Source organism: Humulus lupulus, chromosome 4 (assembly GCF_963169125.1).
Source record: "Humulus lupulus chromosome 4, drHumLupu1.1, whole genome shotgun sequence".
Lineage (NCBI taxonomy): Eukaryota > Viridiplantae > Streptophyta > Magnoliopsida > Rosales > Cannabaceae > Humulus > Humulus lupulus.
The window spans coordinates 28,363,046-28,387,790 of record NC_084796.1 but is presented as its reverse complement, the minus strand read 5'-3'; the positions used below and the strand labels follow the sequence as shown (position 1 = coordinate 28,387,790).

At 40.7% G+C, this 24,745-nt stretch overlaps 1 protein-coding gene across 1 annotated transcript; it reads right to left on the bottom strand.

Moving 5' to 3' along the window:
- Positions 1 to 18,366: 18,366 nt before the first annotated feature.
- Positions 18,367 to 22,679, bottom strand: LOC133832033 (uncharacterized). Its single transcript, XM_062262424.1, has 6 exons — positions 22,466 to 22,679; positions 21,442 to 21,863; positions 20,937 to 21,065; positions 20,574 to 20,840; positions 19,217 to 20,443; positions 18,367 to 18,489 (listed from the first exon to the last, which is right to left on the bottom strand). The coding sequence occupies exons 1-6, from the start codon at positions 22,677 to 22,679 to the stop codon at positions 18,367 to 18,369; spliced, it is 2,382 nt and encodes a 793-aa protein (XP_062118408.1).
- Between the last annotated feature and the right edge of the window lie 2,066 nt (positions 22,680 to 24,745).

Here is a 24,745-nt window from a genome sequence, read left to right as displayed (position 1 = left end):
GGCCAGGCAGAGAGCTGCGTTAGAACAACAAAGGCGTGATATGGAGGCCAGAAGTGAAGAGATCAAGCAACGACAGGAGGAAGTCGACCAGAGACATCGTGAAGTAGAACTTGCTCTAGAAGTGGCTACCCAATTGGCCCAAGCCAATGCTCAAGCCACGGCACGAGCAGCTGTCCAGGGAGCACGAAAGGACAATGCTAGTCAGAAGTCCCCTACTGGAAGGACGGACTCTCGGGGACCTAACCGGAGTCAAAGAAATCAGACTAGTCGAGCAGATGATGGATTCCACTCTAGAACTGCATCAACACAAAGGGAGAACTCTAGAACCCCTTCCAGAGGTCACCAATCAGAAACCAAACCAAAGCTCCTCGAGATAAAAAAACTCCTAGCCACAAAGATGGACATGGTCGAGACGAGGGGGACAGTCATCAGACCGACTGGTCAAAAGAAAAAGAAAAGGAAGGCATTGACCTGCAAGGAGGAAAAGACTACCCAGGCCATACCGAAAAGCCACCACTACATCCCGGCCAGCAACGTAGTGGGAGAGAGCAGGTCCCGCGCGGTAAGACTTCTGAGAAATCTAAGAGCATGGTGTTTGACCAGGTAGGAGAACATGCTTCTCGGAAGGATCTAAGGGACGCTATCACCAACAAGAGGAAGACCGTCCCGGTCGAAGGACAAGATCTGATCCGCCCTACCGATCAAGTAGAAATACTTGATGACACTGCACCAGATGGAAATGCCCGTCCGAGAAGTCAAAATTTTGGAGCCTTGTCAGTTGCACCAGCCATCCAAGCCCAGCTTGACGTACTAACGGCTGCAGTGCAAGGTTTATCAAAATGACCTTCCAGGATTGGTGTGGTAGACCATAGGAGTGGCAGTCCATTTTGTGCCTGGATTAGAGCAGCCCAGCCGCCAACAAAATATAAAGCACCAGTTCTGCCGGTATATACAGAAAAGACGGATCCCATCAGACATGTTGGGAAATTTGAGGACCAAATGGAACGACTCAATGTAAGTGACGATTATCGGTGTAGAGTTTTCCCGACTACATTGTCAGATACTGCCCAAGAGTCGTATTGGAAGTTTAAGCCGAATTCCATTACTGCTTGGGAAACATTCAGGAAGGAGTTTTGTAGTCAATTCAGTGCTGCTCGGACTCCACCACTTTATGCCAACCACTTGGCAGATATCAAACAAGGAAAGGATGAGTCTCTAAAGAATTATATACAGAGATTCATGAGAGAAGCCAATAGAGCAACTGCTGTAGGAGACAAGGGGAAGATGGTTGCCATATCCTTTGGAACCACTTACCGGAGCCCTTTGTGGGATAGTATACATAGAAATCCAATTTCAACACTTCAGCAATTTCTTGGCCAAGCAGACAAGTATATGAAATTGGATGATTCAATCAAGAAAGAGGAGAATGGCAATCCGGGAGGATTCGCTGACCCTCCTAAGAATGGTGGAAATAAACGTGGGAATAACGGGTCTGACCGCCATGAAGAAAAGAAGGCTAAGTAGAGTTCAAATGAAAAGCCAACCAAGTATGAGCCTCAGCTTACTAATTACACCACTCTCTCGGCCAGTGGGGCAAAAATATATCTTGCTAGTCATGAAGAGGTTCCCTACAAGAAACCTCCACCCATTAGGAAAGAGATGAGTAAGAGAGACATGAATAAGTTTTGTCGTTTCCATGGAGATTATGGTGACGACACGAATGAATGCAATCACCTCAAGGATGAGATAGAATTTCTTCTCCGGTCGGGAAAGTTGAAAAAGTACCGGGCAGAGAAACCCCAAGGAGAAGGAGGCAGCAACAATCCTGGGTTTAAACGACAGAGATCTCCACCCTTGCAACCTGGGCCTATGGACTTTACCTTAGACACTATATGTGGAGGTCCACACTTGGCTGGGGATAGTAACAAAGCAAGGGAGAGGTATGCCCAGACACTTCGACATGAGCTAGAGTGCTAGGATCAATTTGGGTGAACAGAGCTTGATCAAGAACCACTGGAATGGCGAGCTTCTATGGATATATTATCACTAAATTCCGCTTTCAGAGTGGTATCTCAATTTCAAGTTGTTTAACATGTTATTTAAGTTTGGTTTATGAGCTGGTTATTTTCTTACCAGTCATTTATTTTTTGAACAATTTTTATTGTTTAAGACTCGTTATTAGACACGTTTTGTTCTTTTTTAATTTACAAGTAATAAAAGAGACTACGCGCAGCGTGGTCGATTCTTGCTACAAATATGTATGTGTGTTAATTTTTTGAACAGTGTTCAACTGGTCGGTAAAATTGGATAAAGTTCAACTTCTCGGTACGTTCAAGCAGTGGTCAACTGTTCGAATATTTTCCATATATTATATGTGTTTCACGATTAATTATCTGCTCTAACAGATTCAGTCAAGTAAAAAGTGACCAAGGATCTTTCAACCCTCGATCACTTGGGGGGCACATGGGGTATACTGGTATAAAATTTAACACAGACAATAAGAGCATGAGTTAAGATATCTGTTTTTAGGCTTACTTGTAAATTTTCGAAGTTAAAAATGGCCATTAAAATAACCTGTTTGACAAAGCTTAAGTAAGTTGGAATTTTTCAAAATTTCAAGTTAGAAGCAAATATTAGTGTGACAACAAACATTATGCTCATAAAATGTTAGAGCAATAAGAGTGTGAGAAAGTATACTTAGCAGGGACTTATGAAATGTCTATAATTTCTAAGTTAGGAAACTAAGTACTCATATGAAAATATAAGGCATACATCAGGTGACTTTACTATTCACAAAAAACTTATAATGTTTTAAGTCTAAAAGGACTTAGAATGTTTAAAGTTAGCAAAGAAAAGTAAAGTATGAATGCCAACAGCTCGGCTTTATGAGAAAAATATCAAAGCTGCTAAGCAGCAATTGTCTTCACAAAAGTATAAGAAAAAAGAGCAAACTACTGGCCAAGTACAAAGTTTAGCTGGTCAGGTGCAAAGTTTTCCTGGTCGGGAGAGCAGATACAACTTCCCTGGTCGGCTGAGCATGTATCATTGGTCGAGTAGGAAACTCTGTTGTTGGATAGGAAGCTCTCAGGTCGGCAAAGAGTGTCTACTGGTCGAGAAAACTAGTCCGTGGCTGGTCAACACCATCGTCGATATCCAGGACCTCCTCTAGTTGGAGTGATAGAGCAAGAGAGGCAGGCACAGTGTCAGTTGGAAGAGTTGCCTCCTATGTGGCCTTGGCTTCGCATTTGGCGAGTTCTTCAGCCTTGGCTTATTCAGAGAGAAATTCGAGGTTGAGAGGCTTATTTAACTTCTCAATCTGATAGAAGCAGTTGAAGCAGATATCTTCATAACGAGCCAGACCAGTTTTCTTCTCTTGTTTCAGGTCTTCATTCTCTTGAGTCTTCTTCTTCAACTGGTCGGTCAATGTGTTATTGGCGTGGACTTGCTTGTTCTTCTCATAAACCAACTCCTTCAACGATCTATCTCAGCGAATAATTGTTTACTCAGCCTCCTGAGTCTTTTCTTGGTGATCTTTCTCAGACTTAGTCAGACTTTCAATCTTTTCCTAGGCTTCCACCAATTGATCATTCAAGATCTTGACCAACTCCTTATAGTTGACTGCTAGGTGTTAAGCATGGCTAACACTGATGAGTCCCTCGAGTAAACCAAACAGAAAATGAGTGCAAAGCAAAAATATTCACTACACAGTGAAAAATTTTCTTTGAGAAGAGAAATCAACGTACCCCAGATAAAGAAATTTTTTTCGGAATTAATAACAATTTTGAGCAATTCATAAAGAAAAAAATTAAATTGTTTCGAATGCCATGTGGTGTCCGAGCGGCTGGGGTGGTGTTCGAGCGGTTGGGTGTGTGTCTGAGTAGTTGGGTGATGTCCGAGCAGCAGGGGTGGTGTCCAAGCAGTTGGGGTGGTGTCTGAGGAGATGGGAGCATGTCCAAGGAGCTGGGGCGTGTCCGAGCAGGGGTGCGTGTCCAAGGAGATGGGAGTGTGTCAGAGGAGCTGGGCGTGTCTGAGGAGCAGGTAGGTGTGTGTTCCGAGCGGCAAATACTATCAGAGTAACCAAATTACTCGAGTGGCTAAGAGGTATCCGAGCAACTTGCTGGAGTTTCGAAGGGCCAAGGTGATGCCTAATCAGCTAAGAATGCATCCGACCAGTTAAGCATTTCCGAGGAAGTCAAGACAACCGAGTGGTTAGGGTGCATAGGCCGAGTAGCTTGGTGGGTTCTAAAGAACCAAGGTAGCCGAGAAGACCCGATCTGCTAACAGAGTCCGAGCAGTTAGAGGCCCGAGGAGGAAAATCACCCAAGGGGCTAGCTTAATACCGAGGAGCTATTTGGGGTCCAAGGGCCAAAAGGAATCCGATCGGTTAGGAATGGTAAAAGAAACAAGTTTGATGGGCTAAAGGCTATGGAGCATAGCGTTATGTATAAACATATTTTCTTAATCTTGGACTGTGAAAATAAGATCAAGAAGGGAACTTCAAGGGTTTCAAAAGGTTTCAGGAAAACTTCAAAGTTCATACAAACCCATAAACCTGAAAGTTCGATGAAAGATGGAAAACTGATAACTACCGTTTTCATGGACTGAAAAGTTCAATCGTAGGTTTGCTTGAAAAAGCGGGAGAATATAGAAGGTCATTTTTGGAAGGAGTTAGAATAAAAGTTTATCATATAAGAAAATCATATAATAAACTTGGGGGGTAAATGTTATCCCCAAAATTTTGTTCGATGATGTGGCAATCGGATGGGACAAGTGGCAATGCATGGTCAGTAAATGACACATTAATAGTCAATAAATGTGTTGACTAAAGAAGTGAAAAGGTTGGGAGTTGACCTGCAGAGTTGTGATATTACTGGTCAGGAAGTAAATTTAGCCGACTGGTGGTGTGCAATGGCTGACTGGTGATTTTCCATGCCTGACCGGTGGTGTGACATGCCCGACAAGTGGTGTGATTTTTCATGCCCAACCGGTGGTGTGCCATGCCCGACCAGTGGTGTGATTTTCCATGCCTGACCAGTAGTGTGCCACGCTCGACCAGTGATATGCCATTCCCGAATAGAGGTGTGCCATGCCCGACCAAAGATGTGACATTCCCGACCAGAGATGTGACATTCCCGACCAGTGGTGTGCCATGCCTGACCAGTGGGGTGCTTTGGCTGCCCGGTGGGGTGTCTTGGCCAACAAGTCACTTCGGGGAATGGAATTGGTCGATCGATGGATCAAAATCTCAGGAGTTAACCATCTAGTGACTCTTCAATAAAATCTGAGTAACAACTTCAACCTGAATCGCTCGTAACTACCGCGGGAATCTCTCAAATATCCCGAAGTAATAGCTATATTGTTGTAATTTAAATTTGTTTATTATTTATTAATTAAAGTTGGTTGAAACAACCAATGACCCCGTCAAAACGGGATATTTCTCATGTACGATCCATGAGCCTATAAATAAATGGCTCATGGCATCATTTAGGGGGATATGATCTTTTAGAGACTTAGAAACTCTCTAATTTTGAGACTTTGGGACTGTTACTCAGGGCATTCTTGGGGCATTTTCTAAGAGAGATTAGAGAGAGAAAGCTTGTATTCTCTAGAGAGAGAAACTCTATATTTTTCTACTTACCCTTAAGAAACTCAGGTTCATCTGATCTTAAGTGTACGATACAAATATCACAACTCCAAGTGGATTAGGCTATTACCAACAAATTGGGGCTGAACCACTATAAAAGTACTTGTGTTATTTTTTTTCTATTCAAGGTTTATTGTCGTTTTTGCGTCTACTCGCAGTTGGCAAAAATTGTGGTCAACAACTTGCATATCAATTTTAGCGAACAAGTTTTTGGTGTCGTTGTCTGGGATTGATTTTTATTAATATCAATACAATTAATTTAAGCCAGGGAGAAGTCTTACTATTTTGTGTGTTTGTATCATGTTGTTAATTTGTGTTTGTTCTTGTTTGAGTTTTATCATAGTTAAATGTTGTGTTGTGTTTGTGTGAATCAAGTTGTCAATGCTAGCTGTGAATGTGGGAAATTCATTGAAGAAGCAAGGCACCCGAGAATAAGGCCTCACATACCTATGGGGCGTCACATAGCATAGCATACATGCCTACACCTGCGCAGAAGGTCATGCGGGGGCCAGGCTTCCTTGGTTTCGCGGCATGCAGAGGATCACAATTGGCAAAAGGGATAGCCTCCCATAGTGAGGCCAGGCGCATGGAGAGGCTCCCTTGGTGTCACGACATGTGGAGGACCGTGCATGGCCAAGGGGATAGCCTCGCATAGCAAGGCCAAGTGCATGGAGAGGCTTCCTTGGTGTCGCGGCATGTGGAGGACCACGCATGGCCAAGGGGATAGCCTCGCATAGTGAGGCCAAGTGCATGGAGAGGCTACCTTGGTGTCGCGGCATGTGGATGACCGCACATGGCCAAAGGGATAGCCTCACATTGCGAGGCCAGGCGCATGGAGAGGCTTCATTGGTGTCACGACATGTGGAGGATCGTACATGGCCAAGGGGATAGCCTCGCATTGCGAGGCCAGGTGCATGGAGAGGCTTCCTTGGTGTCACATCATGTGGAGGACCACCCATGGCTGAAGGGGTTGCCTCGCATAGTGAGGCCAGACGCATGAAGAGGGCCAGCCTTCCTTGGCGTGTGACATGCGGAGGGTCGTGCATGGAGAGGGCCATGCTCCCTTGGTGTCGCGGATTACAGAGCACCATGCATGGCCAAGGGCATAGCCTTGCCAGTGAGGCCAAATGCATGGAGAGGCTTCCTTGGTGTCGCGGAATGTGGAGGACTGTGCATGGCCAAGGGGATAGCCTCGCAGAGTGAGGCTAGGCGCATGGAGAGAAAGAGCCTTGCATAGCGAGGCTAGGTTCCATAATGGAGACTTGCCTAGTGAAGGCTTCCGAGAAGGCTCGCGCACCCCCAGACACCACACGGAGTCCCAACACCTCGTCCTATTGCTCTAGACGCAGCTACCTCACCTTTGCACTAGACCATGCATGGCCCTTGTGGCCTTCGTGTCGAGGCGATGAGGAAGGCTTCGCTCAGTAAGGGCTTCATTGCCTCTCGCATTCTATCCGTGCCTAGCCTCCTAACTATACGAAGAATTAGAAAGGATGTCCCATACTTAGCAAAATATTAGAAATCCATGAGCCAAAGTATATTGTGGGAACGTGAGAAGGATCATTGGGCAAGAGGAAAAAGAGGAGGGGTACAGACCTGAGGAAGGAAAAGGCGTGATTTTGACTTCCGTACCCGACAAGTTGTGGAGATGTGAATTCGTACAAAGCATGGGGGCATGATCAACATGCCTCTGATCGTGTACCAACATCGACACCATAACCTTCTGCTCCACCAAGACCTAGGCCAATGCCCTGACAGTGTACATGCATACAACTTTGTCCCCAGGGACCATTATGTATCAGGGGTCATCAGAGCCAAGCAATATACGAATATTTACTCCATTGTTGATCATCACTTATTTTTCCTCAAGTCCATTCTAAATTCTTATTTAATTATCTTCTTACTAAGCTTTGATTTTTCCAACCTAACATTGTTGATGAGTTCTCACCGTCAACAATTTGACGCCGTCTGTGGGAAGAACGGGTATCAAGCCAACATTCTTTCATCACTTCCAGCAAGGCAAAATGCCAAGGCGTTCGAAACATTTACGTCAACTACAAGATTTTGAGGTTCATCTGGACGGAGGACAGCTAAGGTCTTCAAGGAAAGACCCTCCTCTGCCTAAGCATGGAGATATGCCGAAGGAAAATCCTGCCTCGAGGAAGGAGAAGGAAGTATCATCCTCGACTGTCCAACCCAGCAGAGATCATTCAGAGGTGAACCCACATCCTCAACCCCCGGTGGCACCACGCTCTAGCCACCGAGACCCGGGTCCCTCGACACATAGGCCAGGCAAGAGTCCGCTAGTACACTCGAATAGATCCAGCTTAAGGACGAGATTCATGAGTTACACAAAAAGAATCGAAGACTGGAAACCACACTAGAGAACATGCATGAATTTTTAAATGACCTTCGGCAAGTAAAGCTGAGCATACCTTTTCCAAAGCATAAAGAGAAAGAGCATGAAAGAGGGGAAACCACTGTCCCCGTAGATGATGGTAGAACCCGAATTTCCACCAAAATTACCCCCAAAAAAAGTACCATGAGGGACCTAGGCCAACAAAATACCCCCACGAGCAAAGGTTGAGGGACGACGCTGGTCGTAAGAATGAAGCTGAGGTCACCTCTAAGGAGGCGCCACCTGACCTAAGAGGATAGCTCAATGGGAGGAGGTTAGAAGTAAGGACGATGCCTCTTATGGCCCCTCCGAAGGGTAAAGAGAAGAGAAAGGCCAACCCTACTGAGCTGGGGAACTTCTTGAATAGGAGGCGGCAGGAGCTAGACACCGAGATAAGGAGCCTTCGGAGCAAGATCGTCACAGCGTCTAGGGGGCACATTATCGATGAAGAGTTCGAGTGCGAGTCACCCTTCACATGAGAAATCCACTTGGAATGACTCCCAGCTAACTTTAAAAAACCTCATATGACCCCATATGAGGGCACCTCGGATCCCAAGTACCACTTAGATGCCTTTAATGATTTAATGAAGCTTAGAGGGATCAATAGTAGAGCAAGGTGTCACTGTCACGCTGAAGGGGCCTACATACAAGTGGTTCAAGAGGCTAAGGCTGAGGACCATTGGGTCATGGCAACAATTTTCTGACGAGTTTCTCCAACAACATCATGTCGTACACGATTATACCCTACTGAGCACTAGCCTCACTAATATAAAGCAAGGTGAAGGAGAAAGCTTGAAGAGTTACATGCATAGGTTCAACATGGAGGTGACTAAAGTGGGATGCCTGACCAGGGGAGAACTCAAGATGGCAATGTGACAGTCAGAATCCCGTGATCCGTAAGCGAAAAAGACCAGGTAAAGCTGTGTAATCCCACACCACCTGGGGAAGGTTAAGTGTGATGATTCTAAGACTGTGTAGGTATGGGACTACATGGGTTAAGAGGGCTTAAATGGATTGATGGGTACTACCTATGCCAAAAAGATGCACCTTCTTTTCGGTAGCCCATCACTTGAGAACTCCAAAGTTAAGCGTGCTTGACCAGGAGCAATCTTATGATGGGTGACCTCCTGGGATGTTTTCCTAGGAAGCGTGTGAGTGAGGACAAAGCAGGCAGGAAAGACTTATGTTTGTTTGTAGGGCCAGTCGTTATTCCAAGAAGCAACCATAGTGGTGTGGGGCATTACAAATGATATCAGAGCCTTGACCAAGCCGAAAGTGTGGCCGACGGGGATGTCGGACCCCTAAGGGTGGGTGATTGTGACAATCAGAATCCCGTGATCCATAAGGGGAAAGATCAGGTAAAGTTGTGCAATCCCACACTGCCTGGGGAAGGTTAATTGTGATGATTCTAAGACTGTGTAGGTATGGGACTACACAGTTGAAGAGGACTTAAATGGATTGGTGGGTACTACCTATGCCAACAAGATACCCCTTCTTTTCGGTAGCCCATCACTTAAGAACTCCAAAGTTAAGCGTGCTTGACCTGGAGTAATCTTATGATGGGTGATCTCCTGGGAATTTTTCCCAGGAAGCATGCAAGTGAGGACAAATCACGCTGGAAAGACTTGTGTTGGTTTGTAGGGCCAGTCGTTATTCCAGGAAGCAACCATAGTGACGTGGGGCGTTACAGGCAATCACGGATGGAGTGCGCCCAGGAAGTAAGCTTTGGGATAATATGCTCAAAAAGGAGGTCACTGACTTAGACAATTTCTACGAACGGGCACAAAAGTACATTCATCTCTGAAGGCATCACTTGTCAAGCCTTCAGCCTCTGAAGGTTCAAATGACGCAAAAAAGAAAAGGGTGTACGAAGGCCCAAGAGATGACCACCAGGGGAGGCACTAACATGGAGGTAATCCTAGGCAAACTTCCCACACCTTCTACACTGACCTAACACATACTAGGGAACATATCTTCGTAGTGATCGAGAATCAGGCCCCCATCAGGAGGCCCCCACCAATGAAGAGAGATCAGTCAAAGAGAGACCTCGGAAAGTATTGTCAGTATCATAAAGACATTGGCCACACCACAGCGGAATGCACTCATTTAAAGGTGGAAATTGAGATACTCATACGCAGGGGGCACTTGGGTAGATATGCCCGAAGAGAAAATGAAACACCAGATGATAGACCACCCTCGCCAAAAGCACGAGATGTAGCCCCAGACGTGAAAGGAGAGGTGAGGAAGATCTTCGGAGGAGAATCAAGAAAAAGACGAGATAGATATGCCAAGGAAGCCAGATGAAGTCCACCCCCATGCATGCTAAGCTTAGAACAACGACCCACGAAAAACATTAAAGGGGAAAATGACTCAATAACCTTCACCGAAGAAGATGTGTGTGGTGTGGATATTCCACACAATGACCCCTTGGTGTTAAGTGTACAACTGGCCAACATGAATGTACATCGGGCTCTGGTAGACAATGGGAGCTCCGTAGACATCCTATATCGCCCGGCCTTAGAGAAGATGGGACTGGGCATCGGGAACTTAAAACCCTGCAACACCTCCATGTATGGGTTCACAGGAGACTCGATACAGCCCCTGGGCATAATCGAGTTGGCCTTCACCATGGGAGAGCTACGTAGACAGACCACTGTAATGACAAATTTTTTCGTAGTAAGCTGTTCCTCGGCCTTCATTGTGGTATTAGGGAGACCCTCCCTGAGAGAATTGAAGGTGATCACCTCCGTATACCACTTGGCCATAAAATTTCGAACTCCTGGGGGAGTAGCGAGCCTAAAAGGGGAACTGAAAGAAGCAAGGGAATGTTATAACATGTCCCTCCGCATAGTCATGAAATCGTCCGAATCTATGGCAATGGTAGTGCATGGGAGCACAAACCCATGTGAGTTCAACCCCAAAGTTACTGAAGAGATTAGAACCGATGGGTAAGCATACGCGCATGGAAGGGAGCATCGGGTAAAGCTCCACTTTTAGTACGCTAAATCAAAAGGGTTACCATAGTTATCCCCCCAACATAGCTGTGAGTCCTCCCCTTAAAAGCAGCTATGAATTAGAGGGGTAACCTAGATGCCCTGATGTATGTAGTAAGAATAATGTTGCCATAGATATCTATGTACTCTGCTTATTTTTAATGAATATGTTTCTTATTTTCATGATACACTCCTCATTTATGTGAGCACATATCTAACTCTCGTGTACCTATCACCAAATGGAATTATCAAAGTGCATGAGAAAAATGATCAAAGTGCCCAACGAGATAAATCTCGCCAACCACTTGGGGGGTAGAGTATACAGCCAAAAAGGGTCCTAAAAGAGACCCTTATAAAAAAAGGAAATAAGGAAGAAAACCTTGCAAGGCATCTCTTAAGTTCATGAAGGTTAGCTACCCTTATGAACATCAAGAGGGTCAAAACATCCTATAGGAAGAACCTCCTAATAAAGGTTGATACATCCACGAGAGGAAAGGCCTCAGGAAGAGCATCCACCAATAAGCCTAGAGTGGCCACCAAGCCGTGTAGCCAAAAAGGGTCCTAAAAGAGACCCTTGTAAAAGTAGTACTATGCATAATGACGAGAAGGACGCTTCTTGCAAGAAATAACAAGCGTGCGCAAATAATATAAAAGGATACCGAGAACCCAAGGGGTTAACATGTCCTTACAAGTATAGTCAAGGTGCACCAAAAAGACTATCATCGTCAGACCAAGGAAGAGATAAGGATAATCAAAAAAATAATAAGAGGGACTTACCAAAGTCCCATAAGTTTAATAATCAAAAGAGAACGACAAAGGCTAGAAAGGCCAATGCATCCTCATAGTCGATATAAAAAACAAACAAGGACATACAAATCAAGAGTTCCACACACCATTAAAGATTTACAAGGAGTTAAAAAAAGGAAAACAATATGGAGGATTACACGGTAACAACATATATGTATGCAAATAAGCCTTGAAGAGGGATCTACGGGTTTCCACCCTGACCTTTCCACTCAGAGATTTTCCCAATTGCATAATCTCCAAAGGGAAACAGGTCAACGTCAGGGTTGGTGTGAAGAAGGAATACCACTAGGTTAAACTAGTCTTGGTGTGAAGAAGTGGGTTCAAGTCTTGGGATATTTATAAGGAAAGTCAAGGCTTTCTAGCCATTGGATCAAATTTAGATGGATGGTGGAGATTAAGAGCCTTGGCAACCTTGGGATCCGCGCTTGGAAATGATTGGCTCTTATCACATCTTAAGGGCATACTTGGATCACAACCAAAATTAGTTTGATTTTGTGTTTCTTTATGAATTATAAAGAAACACACCACCAATGCCCATTTTGTGTTTCCTCATTCTTTCCAAGATATCATTCAAAAGGTTACTCTTCCATGCCCCTTCAAGAAAGGACAAAGCATGAACGCCATACTTATCACACAGAACACATGTTAAAGAGTCTACAAGAACACTTGAAAGTATACTCATAGACTCGAGGGCAAGTGTGAATGTGGGAATTTTATTGAAGAAGCAAGGCACCCAAGAAAAGGGCCTCGCATACGTATGGGTCCTCACATAGCATAGCGTACATGCCTACACCTGCGTAGAAAGCTGTGCAGGGACCAGGCTTCCTTCGTTTCACGGCATGAGGAGGATCGCACATGGCCAAAGGGATAGCCTCGCATAGCGAGGCCAGGCGCATGGAGAAGCTTCCTTGGTGTTGCAACATGTGGAGGACCGCACATGGCCAAGGGGATAGCCTCGTATAGCGAGGCCAGGTGCATGGAGAGGCTTCCTTGGTTTCGCGGCATGTGGAGGACCGCACATGGCCAAAGGGATAGCCTCGCATAGCGAGGCCAGGCGCATGGAGAAGCTTCCTTAGTGTCGCAGCATGTGGAGGACCACGCATGGCCAAGGGGATAGCCTCGCATAGCAAGGCTAGTTGTTTGGAGAGGCTTCCTTGGTGTCAGAATCTGACCGTGGGGGCATGATCTGCATGCCTCTGCCCGTGTACCAACACCGACACCATAACCTTCTGCTCCACCAAGACTTGGGCCAATGCCCTAATAGTCTACCTTCTTACAATTTTTTCCCAGGGACCATTTTGTATCAGGGGTCATCAGAGCCCAACTATAAATAGACCTTCACCTCTCAAGTTAAGGGGTTGAAATATTCATTGTATACTCAGGCTATCAAGCAATATATGAATATTTACTCCATTGTTGATCTGCACTTATTTTTCCTCATGTTCATTCTAAGTTCTTATTTAGTTATCTTCTGACTAAGTTTTGATTTTTCCGACATAACATCGTTGACGAGTTCTCACCGTCAACACGAGCCTATGATATGTAAGAAAATGTTGTGCAAATTTTTGAATTTTTTGATCGATTGAATCTGTGTCCTTTGTTAGATATCATTGGTAGTTTGCTTCGATCCATGAAAAAAATGAATGTTTAGCCATGGTTGGAAAAATTATTTACAAATTGAATATGAGTGTATGCATTGTTGGCTTGGGGTTTGCTGAATGAATAAATCTAGAACTTGTTTGTTTACCATTTGAGACGAAATCCTAGATGAGTTATGCTTAGGAAAGGGATTTAGGAAATTTCTTGGAATGTTTGAGCTTTTCAAGCTAACTCGAACATAATTATCCATTGTTACCCTTGTTGAGCCTAAAAATATCCTCTTTGTTGAATGATACCAATTGTGAGCCGAATCAACATTTTGTTATTTTCCTTCCCTTAGCGAGCATAAGGACAAATAAAGGGGAATGGTTTGTCATTGGGTGTTATGAAATGTGGTGTTATTATAATGAAGAGTTTAAAGGTTGAGAATAGAAAAAATAATAATAATATGAAGGAAATTTAAAAATTCAAGCTACACTCATGATATTCTTTGAAAAAAACAAGTTTGGGGGAGTGTAATTTGATTGAAAAAAAAAAGAAGAAGAAATAAGCTTTTCTCAACCTTTAGTTGGGTTTACATTGGGTTTTCTTTGAAAATTGTTTCGGTGAATTATTAGTTTGTAAGCTGATATGCTTATAATAATTTGGAGCCCAAATGACATATATCTACCCATTGCCTAAGCCTTTTGTTATGAGTCTAAAGTCTTAATGATTCTTGAGCATGTTTTGTCTACATTAGTGGAGGGTGGTGAACAGCGCAAGCATATGGATTATTGGTTTGATGGTTTGATGGAGAGTTTTAGCATGCATACATAGATTAAATTGTTGAGTAATTTTTGTGATTATGGTTGAATTGGCATTCTTGGGATCGAAACAAATTGTTGATGTGGCTTAACTAAAATTCTGGATCGTTTTAGAAATTGGAATTTTGGACTTTTGTGTGAGATTTTATGAAATTGAGGCTAATTCAGTGTTGTTGACTTGATTCATTAGTTTGTGTCGTTGTTTTTCAGTTGTCTAGTTGTGTGAGTTTAGTTTGAATCTTTAATCGAGGGTGAGTAAAGGTTAAGTTTGGGGGAGTTTGTTGAGTCAAGTTTTGTGTTGTGTTTTAGGTAGTTTTTATTAATCTTTTTAGTTGTTTGTGCAGTATTATGCTTTGCTTTTGCTTGTTTTTATGTTTTAGCTTATAAATAAAGGAAAAGAACAATTGGAGCTTATTGGCAGAAAAATAATGAAAAATTGGCTTTTTGGTGTTTATTCCGTGCAATGGCTTTTTGGTGTTTATTCCGTGAAAAATAAGATGAATCCTCAAGCAATTTTATGGCTTCGGTGAATTATCGGGACCAAAATCACAAAAATTTAAGAAATTGTTAAGGGCCACGATGCTATGATGCTGAGCCACGGCTCGGTCCAAGGCAGAAAATCTATTGTTTGATAATAGACAATGGATCGCGGCACACGAACAGATGGTCATGGTGCGCTTAACGTTGTGTGCCCAAAAAATTTACACGGGCTGCGATGCTGAAAAGGTTGGGTCGGCGCGCCAATGTCCACACAAAACAAAAATTGACACGGCCCGCGACTCTTGAAATGTTGGGTCGCGGCCCGCATTGCTTCTAAAGAAAAAATTAGGTTTTAAACCTAATTTTGAGAGGAGACTCGGGGGGACGAATTTTGAGGTGAAGAACACACCGTGGAGCATCTCCATTCGTTCTCAACAGTTCTTTTTCATCTACTCTGTTTTTCTTTATGTTAATTTATGATACTATGGTTGTTCTTGCCATGAGTATGAACTAATTTTATTTTCTAGGGTTTTTGATGTAATCACTTGGATCTTTGTTATTTTCGATGAGGATTTCATGATTCTTTCTTCACTTCTTTTCTAAATAATTTGATTTGTTCTTAATGCTTATGAATGCTTGATCAACATTTGCATGATTTATGATTTTGATTCGACATCTGAAAAGTGAGAATTGATTATGCTATGATTGAATAATCACAATTTTCATATTGGATGAAAATACCTATATGAATTGTGTAGTTTTAGGATTATTGCGTTCAATGCCTTTTTATGTTGGAATTTATCATAGGAATGTAGAAAATTGACCTGTAAACTGAGCTCTTTGTTTCTTGAAAAAGAGTAAGAATCATTTTTGTTAATCTGTTATTAGTTTAGGAAGAAGAATTGTGAAGTCTGATTAGTGAAATAATAAATTTGAATATTCGATGAAATTAAAATCCCTAGTTCTTTATTTTTGAAGTTTTACAATTATTTTTTTTCATTCATAGTGTTATTTTATGTTTATTGCTTTTGTTATTTTAATATTTTTGAAACGAATTTATTGTTGACCAAATAGAATTAGAAAATTAATTTGTTGGTAATTAGTAAATCAATCTCCGTAGGAACGATCTTTATTTATCATTATATTACTTATGTCGATTACGTATACTTGCGTATCAATTTTAGTGAACAAGTTTTTGGCGCCATTTTTGGGGATAGATTTTTATTAATATCAATACAATTAATTTCAGTCAGGGAGGAGTCTTACTATTTTGTGTGATTGTGTCGTGTTGTTAGTTTGTGTTTGTTGTTGTTTGAGTTTTATCTTAGTTAAATGTTGTGTTGTGTTTGTGGGAATCATTGAGAAATGAAGGATTAATTGGCTGGATGGAAACCATGAACTAGTGACACAAGGATTATCCAATAGAAGAAGGAAATCCTAATCGCTTTGATGCAGCACGAAAAGCGAATGGGAAGCCAACGAGTACATGGTATAAGTATTTTCACGTGGAGCTTAAGGCGTATTATTTAGCAAGCTATGAGCTTTAGTTGGAAGGTTTCTGAGAGTAAGTTGGATGAATACATCGAGTATAATTGCTAGAGCTGGTTGACTCAAGACAGGCAGCGAGCCAATAATCATAAATGATTTGGTGATGATAAGGAACAAAGTTATTGATTAAGTTCGGCTCTATAGAAAGAGCTAAAAACTAGGATGTTGAAGGAAGGATGGAGTGGGAAGAGATTTAACTTTTAAAGGAATAGGACAAGAATTTATGAGAACAAAGATGACCCGAATGTTCTTTAGTGATCAAACAAGGATCAGATGTGATGGGAGGCAGTTGGAGCAGATCCTATAACGATTGGAAATTTTTCAGAGGCATTAAAGGGCTAAGAATTTACTTAGGGACATTTTGGTTATTTTGACGCTAAGGATAAACTTGGGGAAGCTTTGAGAAGTAACCAGAAAAGAACACTTAGTCTCTCAGATTTTAACTCTCCCTCTCTCTCTCTCTCTCTCACTTGCAAGTGGTTCTCTCAAGGTAGTGAAGGGAATTTGATGAATTTCAAGCTTAGGGCTCTCTTTGGTGGGAATTGGAGGCTAGGCTTTGGAGGTTAGAGGCTTTTAAAGTAAATGATCCAGCTGGGGGAACTAGAAGGATCTAGAAGGATCCATAATATAATAATAGCTGGAAAATCGTTTATGTTCCAAATAATCAACATAAATTCAACTACAAATCAAATGCTAATAGAGAAAGGTATAAAACCCGATTAGTGGCTAAAGGATATACCCAAGAACAAGGTATAGATTACCTTTAAACTTATGCACTGTTATCGCTAAATTTAATACTCTAAAACTTCTTTTAGCTTATGCAGTTGTGAAAAATTGGACTCCAACAAATGGACATTAATTATGCCTTCCTTCATGGTAATTTTGAATGATGATATTTATATTAAACTACCTCAAGGATATACATCCAAGGGGAAGCTTCCTCCAATTAGTTTGCAAGTTTCAAAAGAGTTTATATGGCTTGAAACACTACTACAAAAAATGTTTTTTAGGGCTCGCATGTTTTTAGGGCGCACCCCCCGCGAGCCCTCTATTTGAGAGTCTTAAAATGTTAAGTATTTTAGGATGCGCTATGTGAGCCCTAAAAGAATATTTTTAGGGCTTGCACTACGTGTCCTAAAAGATCTCGTAGAGTGCCTTTAAATAATTTTTTTAGGGCTCTCTACGCGTGCCCTAAAAGAATTAATTTATATTTATTTTAAATTAAAAATTATGATTTAAATGAAACATTTCTATACAAATATGAAAACTTATAAATTAAAATAACAAAATTTATAATTTCAATGAGATAGTTGCAAATCTAAAACAAAAATATTGGAACAAAATAAATAATCAATCTTATCACATTTATAATATAAAACTAAGAATCTAATAATAATAGCTTGTGTTGAAAGATGGAACCTCGTAATATCATTACTTCACTTGATGACAGATTCTTCAAGCAACTTCTTCTAATTCCCTTCACAAATTTTTGACTTTCTAGAGGTACTATGAGGTTTACATTAGAGGTTTAAAATTTAATCTTAAAGAGGAACCTAAAAATTTAACAATAAGAAGTTATTAGGAAGATTATAAAGTATAAGAAAATTACAAACATAAACGAGATGGTTGTCCAAATAAGCATAGATTCCTTTTTTTTTTTTTTGATCAAGAAGAGAACATTATAATGATAAAAAAAGCAATTACAACATGAGGCTAGAGCAATAACTCCCCCTCAATTACAAACTAGAGATAAAATGAATCAATTGTTTCTCACTGGAAGACAACTTCTTAGTACTAATACTAAGAACTCTAACTTTAATAGAAAATTTGATCATAGAATCAAGATGAAAAACAGTAATACAACTATACTCAAAGCAACATTTGTTTCTATTAAAACAGAGAAAATAAATTGTGGCAGCAAGAGCTGCAATCACTAGCCGAGCCAGCCAGCCTCTTCTACATTCAGCCAGCCAAGAACACCACTCTTCAAATTTCTCAAGCCAAATAAGCTCTCCCAGCCAACCATAGACAGAATGAACCACTCTCTTGGAGAACTCACAGTAGAAAAAAAGGTGGGAATGACTTTCAACCTCATTAGCACAAACTGGACAAGCCAAACAAGGAATAGACAGATGACAAGAATGGAGCAGGTCCCTTGTGAGCAATTTCTGGATTACTGCTTGCCACAATATGAACCTGTGCTTGGGCACTGAAAACCTACACCAAACATATTTCATGCTACTAGTTGGAACACCAGGAATGATCAAGTGTAAAGCTTACTCAAATGAAGTTTCCCTTGCACTACTGTAGATTCCAAAATCATGTTAGACATATACTTGCTAAGCTTGATCAAATTTCTCCAGTACCAGCTAGAATCTTGCTGCAAAACATAGTCCCAAATCTAAGTCCCTTTTAAATAGATACAATTCACCCATTTCACCCAAAGTAAGTCTTGCTTAGAAAAGATAGCCCAGATATATTTTTCTAGCAATATTTTATTCCAAATAGGCCCCTCTTTAAAACCCAAATCACCATAACTTTTTGGACGGCAAACTTGCTCCCAAGAAGTAAGATGAAATTTACTGCGGGAACCTTTTTCTCCCCTAAGAAAGTTCCTACAAAGATTATCAATGCCTTTAATGACACCGTGAGGTAATAGAAATATGCTCATCCAATAATTTCTTATTCCCAACATAACAGAATGGATTAATTGAACCCGACTTGCATATGAGAGATTTCTACTAGCCCAAACATGTAACCTCAATCTGGTTTTCTTAAGGATTATATCACAGTCAATAGCCTTCCATTTTGTTGGTCTCAAAGGCACTCCAAGATAAGTCAGGGGAAATACCCCTTCAGCCAACTGAGTAAGATTCAAAAGAGAGTCTTTCACAGGGTCAAAAACTCCTCCAAAGAAAATTCAAGACTTATGATTATTAATAACCAGACCTGATGAAGATGAGAAGACTTCAAATGTTCTTTGAATAATCTGTACAAAATTTTCATTAGCTTTGCAAACCAGAAGTAAATCATCAGCAAAGCAAAGACTAATAATATTTAAAGATTTGCATAAAGGATGGAATCTGAAGTCTTTTTCCTTGGAAGCTTTAAGTAATAGACGGGTAAGGTATTCCATCACTATTACAAAGAGCATTGGGGATATAGGATTACCTTGATGAAGCCCTTTACCACCCTGAAAACAACCTTGAATCTGACCATTCATCAATAAACAGTAGGAAGTGCCTCTTAAACAGACCATGATCCTTCTGATAAAACGACCAGTAAATCTAAGAGCTTTCAACAGATTCTCCAAGAATTCCCAATCTATGGAATCATAAGCTTTACTTATGTAAATCTTCATCAAGCAGTGAGGAGAATAATGTTTCCTATTGTAACCCTTAATTAGGTCTTGGAGAATGAGAACATTATGAGCAAGTGGTTTATGCTTTATAAATGCCCCCTGATTTTGATTGATCAGAGATGGCAGAACAAAAGCAAGTCTATTACAGAGCATTTTAGAGATGCATTTGTAAATAGTCATGGAGCAAGCAATAGGCCTATAGTTAGCAACATTAACTGGATTATCAACCTTAGGTATGAGAGCTGAGATAGTATTATTCAGAAATTTAGGAATATACCCGGTTTCAAAAAAATCTAGCACTGCCATGGACACCTCCTTGCCTATATCTTTCCATAAAGCTTTGAAAAAGCCAGCTCCAAAACCATCAGGGCTAGGGCTTCTTATAGAATTAATACTGAACATAACAGATTTGACATCTTGATAAGAAAAAGGTTTGATCAACTCTAGCTGGTCATCAAAATTCATAACCGGGCCCAAAGCTGTAGTGACAGGGTCAATATAAGCTTTACTTGAACTACCTAGTAAATTCTTAAAATGCTGTAAAAAATGATTGACCACCTTTTGATAGTTATCTTCAACTCGGCCTCCATCAGAAAGAAAAGTCACAATCCTGTTGGCAATTTTTCTTTTCTTCAAACTTGCATGAAAAAACGAGGAATTTTTATCTCCAAAACGGAGCCAATCAATCTTACTCTTTTGAGGGATAAAACTGGCATAAAGTTTCTTCTGCCTCTTAAACTCCAGAAATGTTGTTCTTTCTTTAGTACACAAGCATCTGTTATTCGGGTCTGAATAAAGGTTAGTTTTTGCCTGTTGAAAAAGAACTTTACTTTTCACATATTTACTAACCACATCTCCAATAACCCTCCCGATGAATTTCTTCAGCACATGTTTGAGGCAGATAAGCTTCCAAACGACCTGCTCCAAGCCATATCCCTACCTGCTCCAAGCCATATCCCTCAACTTTTAAAGGCTTATACCAGTTGGCCAAAACTGTTGTCCTGAATTGAGGATGAGAAGTCCACATATTGTAAAAACAAAAAGGTTGAACTCCCTCCTTTTTAACTGCTATTTGCTTCGGAAGAGTAGCACAGTGATCTGATGCCACCTCCCAGTGCGAAACAGCAGTTACATTAGGAAAGGAATCCAACCAGTCCTCATTAGAGAACACCCTATCCAACTTAGAATAGATATGATTTCCCTCTTCCTGATTGTTAGACCAAGTATAGTAAGATCACATTATCTTTAATTTTTCCACCAAACCAAGGTCAAACCATTGTCTAGCATCTTTTATTTCTTTCACCGAAATAGTCCTCCCACCCATTCTGTCATTAGGATCAAAGACTGCATTAAAATCACCTAAGATGACCCAAGGTTTAACTGGGAAAGTCAAATGAGCCAACTCGTACCAAAGAGATCGCCTAGCCTCCAACTGATTCGAACCATAAACAACACTAAGACAAAACTCTTGATTAGTGATACATATTCAAACCCTACAGTGGAAAAATTGGTCATGATCCTGGATAGCTTCAATATGAACCCAGATAGCCTTCAAAATCAATAAGATTCTACCCTCCAATCTCAAATTACTATAATAATCCCAACCCAGAAATGTAGAACACATAACTTCCTTAATCTTCTCTCCCTTGATTTTAGTTTCAAGGAGAGCCTCAATACCAACTTTATTCAAACAATAGACCTCTAGGATTGACATCTGCTTATTCTTCTTATTTAAACCTCTAACATTCCAACGCAATATGTTGCAGTTCTCCATTCAAGGCTAAATTCTGGGATGAGTCATTTAATACCTTCTGTTGTTCTTGAAGAACACTAAAAGAGTTCCTGGTTTTCTGAAATGGAATTCGGTTTGCTGATTTCAGGGCCCCAGATTTTTTCGGATAAGACCACACTTGATCTTTTGGGCTCTCCTCAAATTGAGACCCTCCTATCTGCTGCGGTTTAGGTTGAGCTGAATTTACCAGAGCAGCAGCTTGGGTAGTAGCATTCTCTATAGACTCAACAAGATCAGATGCAGGTGCTTTCTTAGTATCCTTCTTCCTCCAAACTGCTTCATAATCAAACTTGCAGGTAGCAATCGTGTGTCCCAGCTTTTTGCAGTGTGAGCACTTTGTAGGTAACCATTCATACTCTACTAGTTGCTCCATAACTTGACCTTTCTCATTGAGGTAACTAATAAACCGGGGAAGAGCTTCAGAAATCTCCATATCCACTAAAACACAAGCAAATTTAATCATAGATCTGTCTTTGGTTTTCTTATCAATCATTATAGGCCTTCCTATTGTACTTACAAGAGCACTCAAGCAGTTTACTCCCCAATATTGTAATCCAAGGTTAGGAAGCCTAATCCACACTGGTACTGATTTAATTGACTTTAAGGAACCAATATCAGTCGTCTAAGGCCGAAGGACTACTGTTTTCTTATCAAAATGTATCACCCCTTATTCCAGAACCAGATCTCGAGCTGCTTCATCCTTGAATTTTACAATCATAAAACCAACATTCATTCTAGCCACACGTTCTATTCCAAGTTTTCCCCAAATCCTTTTGATAAATCCTTCAAATACTGCTAGAGGAGGATTAGCACCAATCACCACACAAATCAAAGCAGATTTCAGTAGGAAGCTTCGACTTCGATATCATCTACATCCAGTTGAGCAACTTTCTGACCATCCTTCTGAATTGACTCCATGAAATGCAACTTTGTACAACCATATGAAGGAAGAGACCCCCTAAATCAGGCCCATGTTTCTTTAGCTGACTCTTGAAATGACCGAGCCTCAACCTCTTCAGCCCACGTCATTGAACCCATACCTGTAGCTGGAGAAGACTGATCCACCGTAGGAAGATCTAGAACCGAAGAGTCGACCTCCATTGCAAGGATACCAGTAACTAACTGCTCATGGCCTATATTCTCAACATTCTCACCAGTCAGATTCTGAACTAATGCTTCATCTTTGGATGAAGGGAGCTCCTGCATAGCATCTTGCTTAACTAGCTTCTGCATAAGTTTTCGCCTCCTCGCCATGGCCAGAGAGAAAACTGTGCTTCACAGAATAGATTCCTTTACACATAGCTAATAAACTAGACCCAAAAGTGCTCTTTCTAGGCATAGGAACTACCCAAAGAAAAAGGGCACCTGTAACTTTTAATAGTGGATTAGTATATCATAAAACTAGAAGACATCATGTATTACAAAAATTAGAAGGCACATTATGAAAATGCAAAAACTAGAACAAGAGTGTAATATTTTTCTTTGAGGCATTTAGAAAAACACATAATGTTTACGAAATTGATTAATTTAGTAGCCTTGTTACAAGAAAAAAAAACAATCACTTTTCAGACTTTAGTTTGTCATTTGCTTAGAAAATATGTTTACGAAATTTACATGCATGTTACAATCAAAAATTGTCTCAAAGAATCATGTAAAATTTAAGAATGGTGGACCAAAGAGAAAGTATTTTGAAAAAAACCCTACAACGTCCCAGATTCCCTAATGTGTCTTAGTGTCAGATTAGGAGGCCGGGAGACAATAATTGTATTAATTGTGTGCTTATGTGTTATGAGCGTGTCATTATGTGAATTATAATATAATATAATTATGCTTGCATGTTTAGGGGTATTAATATGCATGTATGCCCGTTTCTTATTAGAAGGGCATTTTTCGTAATTTTGGACCATTGAGGGTATAACTGTAAACATGTGTGTTTTATGATTAAGACCACATTATTATGTGGATATATTTATTTTATTCGACATGAGGCGATACTAGTGAGCAAGTTAACAGAAAAGTCACAACGAGGCCAAATACCCAGCTCAGGGTGAGCCAAGGGGTATTTTGGTAAATTAGCACATTATCAGGGTTTATCAAGTAATGGGAGATTAAATGATTATTGCTTGAAGATAGTTGGGAGTTATTTGGATATGTGGAGTTTATTAGGAACCAGAGGGAATGGTGGTAATTGACCAAAGTGCCTTTGTGAGTATTGGAGAGGTAAGTTTAGGTTTGAGGGCAATTGGGTCTTTTGGTAGGCCTTGGCTTGACTTAGCCAATTTGGAAGGCTGTAGAGAACTACGAAAACACTCAGAAAATAGAAGGAACACTCTCATACTCTCTCTCCTGTAGCTCTCTCTCTCCCTCCTAGGTGACTTGTTGATTTTATGATTTTTGAGGAAACAAGCTTGAGGATTGAAGGTTTTGTGTCTAGGATTAAGCTAAGATCCACTTGGAACTATAATTCAGCCATTGGAGGTAAGAATTCGCTCTATTTTGAGTTTAAATTCCTGTTGTTGAAGCTTTTTTTTTAGAATTTTAGGCTTTGATGGATTTTGAGTTTTTGTTTGGATTTAAGTTGGTTATTGGGTTGTTTGTGATGTACATGGTGTGGGTTAATGTTTTTAGGACTTAATTGAGGCTTTGGGGAAGCCTTGGGATGATTTTGGAAGGGTTGGATTGTAGTGTCCCATAATTTTTACTTAGCTAGATAGTAGTAGTAGTTAGTATAGTGTGTAGTATGTTAGTTTCCGTGGATTCTGGTTCAAGCGAGGACTTAGTTGGAAACTCATAGCAACAATTATGGATTATATAAGTTTAAACTATAGTTTAGAAATATTAATTATAACATCAGGTTTGATTAATATTGTTGGTTCTAGAAATATTAATTATTATAACCTAAGGTTTAGATAGAATTAATAAGAGCATGACACTTGTTATAATCGTGTTTATTAAGGATTTAAGTATTTTTTATGAATAGCTTAATTAAAAGAAAGACATAGAAGCTCTAGAACCTTCCACCAACTGTTAGGATCACGTTTTGACTCGGTAAAAGTTGTTTAATCAATTAAAAATATGCTGAAAAAGTGCAAATACGTGTTTGATATATCAACGTATGCCGATATATCGCAGCTATATGGGCCGATATATTGCCTACGGAAGACACGGAAAACACGTCGAATTCGCACGAACGAGCGAATAAGGCTCGGTAAAATGGTCTATGTTATATATTGCCCAAGGTATCCGATATATCGCCCCTGGTGCATTATTTTTGAAAGTTTGGGATTTTAAATTTAAAAAACAGCCTTAACCACTTGGAC